The sequence below is a fragment of the Stomoxys calcitrans genome, chromosome 1, assembly GCF_963082655.1.
Source record: "Stomoxys calcitrans chromosome 1, idStoCalc2.1, whole genome shotgun sequence".
Classification (NCBI taxonomy): domain Eukaryota; kingdom Metazoa; phylum Arthropoda; class Insecta; order Diptera; family Muscidae; genus Stomoxys; species Stomoxys calcitrans.
In genome coordinates this window covers 251,850,531-251,861,190 of record NC_081552.1, presented here as the reverse complement: position 1 = coordinate 251,861,190, position 10,660 = coordinate 251,850,531, and the positions used below count along the sequence as shown (strand labels likewise).

At 39.1% G+C, this 10,660-nt stretch overlaps 1 protein-coding gene across 1 annotated transcript; it reads left to right on the top strand.

Annotated features, from left to right (window-relative positions):
- The first annotated feature begins 1,013 nt into the window (after positions 1 to 1,013).
- LOC106090778 (oxysterol-binding protein-related protein 11) lies at positions 1,014 to 5,067 on the top strand. The gene is made up of 3 exons (XM_013257073.2): positions 1,014 to 1,807; positions 1,880 to 2,276; positions 4,388 to 5,067. Exons 1-3 carry the CDS (start codon positions 1,720 to 1,722, stop codon positions 4,572 to 4,574), a joined length of 672 nt encoding a protein of 223 aa, XP_013112527.1. The 5' UTR covers positions 1,014 to 1,719; the 3' UTR covers positions 4,575 to 5,067.
- The last annotated feature ends 5,593 nt before the right edge of the window (positions 5,068 to 10,660 follow it).

The following is a 10,660-nucleotide window of genomic DNA, read 5'->3' as shown; positions in this document are numbered from 1 at the left end:
GGTCATATAAAACATTATATTTGTTTTGATTTTGCAGTAAATCGAAAACCCCGTTTACACTGCTCTTTAAATCCCGATTTAATGGTTCGATCATCTGTTTTCCCTTTATAAAATCAGCTGACGAGAGCCTTAAATCCGGAGCAGTGTAAACGTATTTTTTTTTCCCCACGCACTGAAGGGAAACCACATTTTGTAATTATAAGGTTTTAAATCTTGTTGGATGTGAAACCAAAGAAATAAAAAAAAACTATCGCGGAATAAATGCCAATGAAGTCCGATATGACAAGGCGAATTATTGACGCCTTTGAATATCCAATGGCCACCCTGTCCCCGTTGCGATCAGTCCTTGGACCGGAACGAGTTTGCACACCTACTGGAGCTTGACGAGGATCGCCAACTCTACATGAAAATGTGGCTACGAGAATATAAAATTCAATTTAAAAAAATTGAATTGAGGTATCATACAGCAAACAGCTGATTAAAATTTTTTTCTACCAACTGCACTTACCTGTATCGATTTATCTTGAATAAGACACAGGATGTACTTATAAGGTAAAGTCATGCGAACAGCTGAGTACATTTTTTATTTTTGTTTTGATTTTGTAGTAAATCTAAGTGTGAAAGGCTTGATAACACAACTGTGATTTGATCCGATTTTCCACATATATGCAACAAAACATTACACACTATTGACATAATAAACAACAATATTACACTAATGATTAAAATACAAATATAGAACACATTTGAAAAAGATAAGTTGACATTTCAATTTACGGCATTTGCCATTCAAGGTAGTTTATTTGGGCGTATCGTTATGTTGTTGTGCCAATGACCCAACCTCTTAATTGTACCATGAATAAAACACCGCAATGATAGTCTGCAATTGTAGAATGGTATTTATTATTCGATGTTTCTACCCCCTAAAAGTCAGCCTCGACTATTGGATGGAAACATCGATCAATCAATCACAAATAATCGATTATCTTAAAAATCGAGGGAACAGCTGATTAGATTTTTTCTCTTGCTGTCGGGAAATGTCAAAAATTAAATTAGAGATAATAATTATATTTGAAGACGCTATTCAAGCTTCAATTCGTCGTTTTTAGTTTTTTTACTAGCATAAAAGCATTTGTTTTTCAAGCGTACAACGGTGATAGCACAGGACACCAATTTTGGCTAAATTACTACCTTTGTTTTATTTGTCGTTCTTTTGTTGACCTTTTAAAGCAGGAAGTTTGCATACAATCCACCTAGTGCATTCGAAGCAGGACAGCAGCTCCTTCTTACGTGGGAAAAGAATACCAAAAAAGTGGAACATAAATCCAAATACTTCGTTGGGCTGCCACAGCGGTGGATATACATGATTTAACATTTTCCATTTGGAGTTGTTGAGTTAAATTTGCAAAAATTCTTCGTAAAATCAAAGCAACATTACAGCATCGTAAGAACAAATCGCGATTAAAATCTCAAATTCCAGTTGAACAAAAAGCAACAACACAGTCGGAGAACACTGCAGCATCATCTACCAACACGGATTTACATTTAGGACAATCAAAAAGTAACAGTACGGCCGGGAGTAGAAACAGCAGCTCGCATCCGTACGTATTATTCGAGGATAATCGAAGAGTACCACCAGATTCAACAGCATATCACGATCTAAACGCCACCACAGAGAGAACCTATTTCAACGATAGCAGCGGTGGTGTTAGAGCAACAATGGAAACAAATCTAAATAAGGTGCTAAATCAAGGAGTACGCCATCAGCTTAATGGGCTGTTATGCAAATACACCAATGTGATGAAAGGTATATAGTACTTTGGATATGAATGGTTTATAGTTTTTTTTTGTTTGTTTCATTTTCTCTATTTTTTTACAGGTTGGCAGTACCGCTGGTTTGCTGTGGATCCCCAAAGCGGCATATTAAGCTATTATCTGTCGGACAGTACTTCGGCAGGCGATGATGTCCCCCCTCCAGCCCATGTCTTAAGCAGTTCTCCTCGAGGCCAGGTTCATTTGGCAGGCGCTGTGGTGTGTCCAAGTGACGAAGATTCTCGTACATTCTCCATTGGATGTGCTTCCGGTGATACAATAAAACTCCGAGCTGCTGATGCCCGAGCTCGCCAAGAATGGGTTGATGGCCTAAGGGCTGTGGTGGAAAGTCATACCAAGGCCATGGATATAAGTAACTCAACACCTCTGCCACCGCGAGAATTATTGGCTGCCTCAGATGCTATGGCATCTGCCAGGCAGGCTCTATACTTGACTGAACAATGGTGAGTTGAGAAATATTTCATAAAAATTTTTATGAAGAGCAAAATTTATAGTTACTACCACCAATTCCATGGCAGCCGGTTGTACGTACCGGATTGACCCGATGGAGTTCTTCATCGTCAAGGGCTGGCACCTCAGTGTATAACACTACAACAACAACAACAACATAGTTTTTTATTATCGTTTAGTATCTGGCTACATATGGAACAACTTTTTGTTTTAACACAAGGCTTACGCTAGCTGGGTGGGTTGTTGTATAGTGTTATCAAAAGTGAGTCAACACCTAATCATCATCCATTTAAAGTGTATTAAAAGAGAAAATCTAAATCATGCTCACAAATACAAAAACAAATACAACTTGTTTGGGGAATTGCATCAATTGCTTATGAAGTTACACGGAAATTTAGAATTTGAATATCAATATAATGAAGTAAAGTAAAAAGGCGCTAAGTTCGGCCGGCCCACCACCTCGGGTATATATGTAAACCACCTGTAAATCCGGTTAAAAATGCATACCTTATGTTCCATAGCAGCTATATCGAAATATGTTCCGATTTGGACCAAATACTAATAAGCACAAGTCATTGTTCAATTGTGTATAACAAAATTTTGATCTTTTTTTAGCTATATCTAAAAATACACCAATCTGAACCATATACGACAGGGATGTCGAAAAGCCTAACATAAGTCACTGTGCCAAATTTCAGTGAAATCGGATTATAAATGCGCCTTTTATGGGGACAAGACTTAAAATCGTGATATCAGTCTATATGGCAGCTATATCCAAATCTGAACCGATCTGGGCCAAATTGAAGAGGGCTGTCGAATAGCCTAACACAACTCACTGTCCAAATTTCGTCGAAATCTGACAATAAATGCGCCTTTTATGGCCCCAAAACCTTAAATCGAGAGATCGATCTATATGGCAGCTATATTCAAATCTAGACCGATCTGGGTCAAATTGAAGAAGGATGTCGAAGGTCCTAACACAATTTCGTGTCCCAAATTTCGGCGACATCGGACAATAAATGCGCCTTTTATGGGATCAAAAGCTAAAATTGAGAAATCGGTCTATATGGCAGCTATATTCAAATCTGGACCGATCTGGGCCAAATTGAAGAAGATCCTAACACAATTCACTGTCCCAAATTTCGGCGACATCGGACAATAAATGCGCCTTTTATGGGACCAAAACCTAAAATTGAGAAATCGGTCTATATGTCAGCTATATTCAAATCTAGACCGATTTGGGCCAAATTTAAGAAGGGTGTTGAAGGTCCTAACACAACTCACTGTCCCAAATGTTGGCGACATTGGACAATAAATGCGCCTTTTATGGGCTCAAAACCTTAAATCGAGAGATCGGTCTATATGACAGCTATATCCAAATGCGGATCGATCTGTTCCATGTTGCAAACGTATGTCGAGGGGCTTTACTTAACTCACTGTCCCAAATTTCGGCGATATCGGACAATGAATGCGCCTTTTATGGGCCCAAAACCTTAAATTGAGAGATCGGTCCATATGGCAGCTTTATTCAAATCTGGACCGATCTGGGCCAAATTGAAGAATCATATCGAAGGGCTTAACACAACTCACTGTCCCAAATTTCAGCAAAGTCGGATGATAAATGTGGCTTTTATGGGCCTAAGACCCTCAGTCGGCAGATCGGTCTACATGGGGGCTATATCAAGATATAGTCCGATATAGCCCATCTTCGAACTTAATCTACTTAGGGACAAAAAAATGTAATCTGTGCAAAGTTTCAGCTCCATATTTCTATTTTTAAAGACTGTAGCGTGATTTCAACAGACAGATGGACATGGCTAGATCGTCTTAGATTTTTACGCCGATCAAGATTATATATTCTTTATAGGGTCGGAAATGCATATTTCGATGTATTGCAAACTGAATGAGAAAATGAATATACCCCCATACCTCGGTGGTGGGTATAAAAATCTAGAATACTTCGATTATGAGCAACGATACGCAGCATTTGGTAGATCTCACAGTCTTTAGTGTTTTGTAGGGGTATCAGAATCTTTTATATCTGATTATAGCTTTTCGTTATTGATTTCATTACTTCTAATTTCTTTTCTCTTTTTCCTTTCAGCAATGCATCCTTGGCGCGTGCCATTGAAAATATCGAATGTGAGACCTTTTCACCAACAGATCCTGATCTTTTGTTAATGAAAGCAATATCCACCGCCAGTACACAATGCCTTCATCAGTGCCTGAGTCTGTTACAACGCCACCAAGAGATAAACACTCCGCATTCGGAGACGACTAGCGTTAATTAAGACAGTCTTGCTTGTTTTTGCAGGATGGATATTCAAAAACAAACACACACACACATACACACATTGTACATGCATGCATGGCCAACTTTTGGCCCACCTTCCCCAAAAAATGACTTATTTACATTGATTTATTGTGTTTATTGTTAAATCTTTCTAATGTTAAAGAAAATATTCTGTCTATTGCACAGTTGATTTTTTTCTCTCTCTCTCTCTCCCTTTCTGCGATAAAACCCCCCCCAATAACAATTTGTACAGCCAATATGCTCACATTTACCCTGCAACCTAATATCCCAATGCAATAAATACCCAATAGCCATTCCGCCGTTTAATCCATAACCAATTATCCAACAAAAAAAAAAGCAATACGCTTTAAGCGCGTAATATTTGACAAGTTTATACAACAATATTGCCCCAACAAATTTATGTCTATTGCAGAAATCTAAATAAATGAATTGTATAAATTGTCCCCTTATTAATTTCTTTATAACATAAACTGCCTCTTGTTTTCTTTTTCTTTGTTTAGGGAGTTACTAGGGTCAAAAAAAAATTGATGGCACGGATAATTCTCAGAAAATCAGAATACGTCATGGTTTGAAAAACAAATTTTTCTGCAAAAATAAAATTTTGATTAATTTTACTTGAAAGTCAAAATTCGAAAAAATTGCATCCACATCGGATAAGAATTGCGCCCTCTAGTGGCTCAAGAAGTCAAGATCCAAGATCGGTTTATATGACAGCTATATCAGCTTATGAACCGATTTTAACCATAATCAGCACAGTTGTTGGAAGTCATAATAAAACACGTCGTGCAAAATTTTAGCAAAATCGGATAAGAATTGCGCCCTCTAGACGCTCAAGAAGTCAAGACCCCAGATAGGTTTATATGATAGCTATATCAGGTTATGTACCGATTTCAACCATACTCAGCATAGTTGTTGGAAGTCATAACTTAATACGTCGTGCAAATTTTCAGCCAAATCGCATAGGAATTGCGCCCTCTAGACGCTCAAGAAGTCAAGACCCCAGATAGGTTTATATGATAGCTATATAAGGTTATGAACCGATTTCAACCATAATCAGCACAGTTGTTGGAAGTTGTAATAAAACACCTCATGCAAAACTTCAGCCAAATCGGATAAGAATTGCGCCCTCTAGTGGATCACGCAGTCAAGATCCAAGATCGGTTTATATGACGGCTATATCAGGTTATGGACCGATTTCAGCCATACTCAGCATAGTTGTTGGAAGTCATAACAAAACACCTCATGCAAAACTTCAGCCAAATCGGATAAGAATTGCGCCCTCTAGACGCTTAAGAAGTTAAGACCCCAGACCGGTTTATATGGCACCTTTATCAGGTTATGGACCGATTTCAACCATTATCAGCACAGTTGTTGGAAGTCATAATAAAACACCTCATGCAAAAATTCAGCCAAATCGGATAAGAATTGTGCCCTCTAGTGGCTCACGAAGTCAAGACCCCAGATCGGTTTATAGGGCAGCTATATCAGATTATGATCTGACTTTAACCATTTTTACCACAGTTGTTGGAAGTCATAATAAAACACCTCATGCAAAACTTCAGCCAAATCGCATAGGAATTGCGCCCTCTAGTGGCTCAAGAAGTCAAGATCCAAGATCGGTTTTTATGGCAGCTATATCAAAACATGGACCGATATGGCCCATTTACATTTTTTTACACAACACAAGTGTACCTGCGGAAAGAGTTGCATATTTAGGCAATTTTATCGATTATTGAGCCATGATATTATTTAGGATTTAAAAATAGATCTTGCAAAAATGGGATTTATTTTTGTATGGTGAAACCTGCAAGAAAACAGGATTTAGGACCTAGATCTCGTAAAGGCCATGAATCCGGATTTCAAGGCCAATGTAAACATACTTTTAGAACTTTACGACAATCAAGGCATATATTTAGTAGGGTCGTTAAAAGATATTTCCATTGCCCGCTTTACCATGGTACTGGGTATAAAAATCTACCAAATTTGAAACGGGCTGCCCATCCGTTCAAACCCTTAATTGTAAAAGTAAATCCTAACAAAATTTGGTAGAAAAAGCCCAAACAAACAAAATTTCCTATTAAAATGCAATTTCGACAAATTTTTCTATCTGTGTGTCTATCCGTCTGTCCGTCCGACTGTTGTAATCACTCTACAGCCTTCAAAAATTGAGATATTGAGCTGAAATTTGGCACAGATACGTCTTTTTGATATACGCTGGTTAAGTTTTTTGAACGGGCCAAATCTGACCATAATTGGTTATAGCTGCTATATAGACCGATCTGCCGATAAAGGGTCTGAAGCCCATAGAAGCTTTATTTATTATCCGATTTTGCTGAAATTTGTATCAGTGGGCTATTTTAAGCCTCCCAATATCTGACCTAAATATGGTTCAGATCGGGCTATATTTAGATATAGCTGCCATGTAGACCGATCTCCCGATTAATGGTCTGAAGCCCATAAAAATTTTACTTTTTAACCGATTTTTATTTTTTTTTTCTGTGTACGACTTCCCATGTTCGGATCCTTTTCAGGCTTTAGTAGCGGCATCACTCTGTCCATCTTCCAGACATCGGGTACCATTAGTGAGTTCAAAGACAGGTTGTTGGTGTTGTAACCACATTCTCATGTGGAAGTGGTGATCTTCGTCAAGCTCCTGTAGGTGAGTAAGCTCGTTTCGGTCCAAAGGAACGATAGCCGCCGCAACAGGGTGGCCATTGGTTATTTAAAGGCGCCAATAACTCGTCATGTCATATCGAGCATCATAGGCACTCGGTATTTGTGCAAGGGCCGGTGCCGCCCGGCCTCTCACTGAGACTCTCCGCTCCGATACCGCTGATTGTCCAAGACAGCCGTTGCAGCTACTGCGTATGAAGCATTCAACTATCCGCAACCTGTGGACGCGCCTGGTATCTTGCAGCTAAGCTCTCATGACAGCCATGAACACCACACAGGACCTCAGTGTTTCAGCTTGTGTGGTGCTCACAGCTATCCCGTGCCGGGATATATGGTAGAGCTGGCAAATATCGATGGCACTATCTATATTTTATTTTTTGTCTGAACATCGATTGATCTTTTTCCTATCGATATTATCGGCGAAATTTTTTGCAATTTTTCGATCCGACACTGAGTTTATCGTATGAGACACATTCCGCCTATAGAGGGCGCTATATTCATCCGATGGGTTTAAATTTTGTAAAATTATTCCTCTCATGACTTCCAACTGACTTTATTAAATTTGGTGTTATATTCTTTGTTTTCGGAAGGGTGGGCGGACCCTCCCCCTTACCCAAATTTTCAGAAACGCTAGATCTCGGTGATCGATGGTGCGATTTAAGCGAAATTTTGTGTGCTCTCTTATAGTACCCTAAAAATAAAAATTTGGTATCCAAATTTTGGATGGGGTACCTAGGGGGACCGCCCCAACCTAAAATCTGCCAATTACGACAATATGGGACTCAAATGAAAGATATTTAGAATAAGAAAACATATCTGATATCCAATTGTCGGACTTAGTGTTAGGGGGACGACCCAAACCCACAAAAGGCACCTAAATCGGACATATTTACCGACCATGGCAATATGGAGCTCAAATGAAAGGTATTGGCGAGTGTATATGCCGAATACGAATGTGATATCCAAATGTGGGACCAAGTGTTTGGGGGACCGCCCCTCCTCAAAAACACCCCCCAAAGAGGACAACATTTAAGACAATAGCAATATGGATCTCAAATGATAGGTCTTTGGGAGTAAAATACGACTTTGATATCAATATTCGGGAAAAGTGTCTGTGTGGCCTCCCCACCCCCATAATACCACCCAAGTAGGACGTATTTGCGAACATTGCAATATGGGGCTCAAATAAGAGGTTTTTTTAAAGTATAACACTTATCTGAGATACATTTTCAGGGCCAAGGCACTGAGTGGCAGCCCCACCCCCCAAACCGAATATGTTTGCCGACTATGGAAATATGGAGCTCATGCAAATGCAAATTTTGCCAATGAACATTCCACTAAGGAACTGGGGCAAACTTCTCACATATCAATGAGTGCAGTCCGATTCAAGTTTAAGCTCAATGTAAGGGGCCTCCTTTTTTATAGCCGAGTCCGAACGGCGAGCCGCAGAGCGACACCTATTTGGAGAGAAGTTTTGCATGGCATAGTACTTCACAAATGTTGCCAGCATTAGGAGGGGAAAACAACCGTTGAAAATTTTTTCTGATGGTATCACCAGGATTTGAACCCAGGCGTTCAGCATCATAGGCGGACAAGCTAACCTCTACGCTACGATGGCCTCCTAATATGGGGCTCATAAGAAAGTTATTTGGGAGTAGACCACGAGTGTGATTTCAACCAACTGGACCAACTGTCTAAGTTGGTCCCACCCCCATAGCAACCCCCAAATAGTACGCATTTGCTCACCATGGTTTTCAGAACCCATATCCCAATAAGGGGTTAAAGTGAAAGGCATTTGAGATTAGAAAACGAATTTGATATCCAATTTTGAGGTCAATGACATTATGGGGTTCAAATAAATGATATTTGGAAGCAGAGCACGATGCTGCTTTTTTTCAGAGCTAAGTTTTCGGCGGAGCACACCGCCCCCTAAATCATACATATTTTCCGACCATGTCAATATGGGGCTCAAATTAAAGGTATTAGGGAGTAGAACACGAAATTGATACCCACTTTCGGGATCAATTTTCTGGGGGTCTCCCACATTCTCAAAACACCAACAACAGTATTTGATAGTGGAGCATGATGCTCATATTTATACCCTACACCATTACTGTGGTACAGGGTATTATAACTTAGTGAATTAGTTTGTAACACCCAAAAGGAAGAGAGATAGACCCATTGATAAGTATACCGATCGACTCAGGATCACTTTCTGATTCGATATAGCTATGTCCGTCTGTCTGTTCATGTTAATTTGTGTACAAACTACAATTTTCATCCGATCGTCTTCAAATTTGGTATGGGCGAGTTTTACGGCCTAGAGACGAAGCCTATTGAAATTGGAAAAAATCGGTTCAGATTTGGATATAGCTCCCATATATATGTTCTACGGTTTGCAGTAAAACAGCAATAAAATGGTCATTTGTTACACAATTCTCTCGAAATTTGGCAGGAAGGATTTTCTAATGACTTTCGACATTACAAGTGAATTTCATAGAAATCGGTTCAGATTTGGTTATAGCTCCCATATATATGTTTGTCCGATTTGCATTAATACTGCAATAAAATGGTCATTTGTTAACCGATTCTCTCGAAATTTGGCAGAAAGGATTTTCTAATGTCTCTCGATATTACTAGAGAATTTCATGGAAATCGGTTTAGTATTAGTTATAGCTCCCATATATATGTTCGCAGGTTTTGGGTAATTTGCAATAATGTTGTCAATGTTGTCAACCGTAGTTATTACAGTTTGAACATATTTTTGCTCGCCGAGGTTCATCAAAAATGGTTCAGAATTGGATATAGCTCCAAAGTTGTGCCTATAGGGTAGGTGTAGGGTATTATACAGTCGGCACCGCCAGACTTTTGCCCTTCCTTACTGTTTTTTTTCAGAGCTAAGTGCCTGGGGGAGTACCTCACCCCCAAAAACAAACCAAAATCGGACATTAATCGGATTTTAAGAATGGAGTACATCTAACATCCAAACTAAAACTCTTCGAACGAATTCCTAGACCAATAAAGATCATATGGTATTCAGATAAAGGTATTTATATTGGTATACTGTAACTATTGGGTTGCCCAAAAAGTAATTGCGGATTTTTTAAAAGAAAGTAAATGCATTTTTAATAAAACTTAGAATGAACTTTAATCAAGTATATAATTGCCATTTTGTTCGAAAATTTAGTATTCTACGCTCATAGAACTTCTGGCCTTTTTCTGCAAAAAACTGAACCAAGTGCGATTTTATAGCCTCATCATTGCCGAAAGTTTTACCATTTAAGGAGTTCTGCAAAGATCGAAATAAATGGTAGTCTGATGGTGCAAGGTCAGGGCTATATGGTGGATGCATCAAAAGTTCCCAGCCAAGCTCACTCAGTTTTTGGCGAG

Excerpts from the sequence above, each read along its gene's own strand:
- LOC106090778 (XM_013257073.2), top strand. The coding sequence starts at position 1,720 with ATGGAAACAAATCTAAATAAGGTGCTAAATCAAGGAGTACGCCATCAG. Across the intron at positions 1,808-1,879 it reads ATACACCAATGTGATGAAAG|GTTGGCAGTACCGCTGGTTT; the intron begins GTATATAGTACT and ends ATTTTTTTACAG. Across the intron at positions 2,277-4,387 it reads CTATACTTGACTGAACAATG|CAATGCATCCTTGGCGCGTG; the intron begins GTGAGTTGAGAA and ends TTTTCCTTTCAG.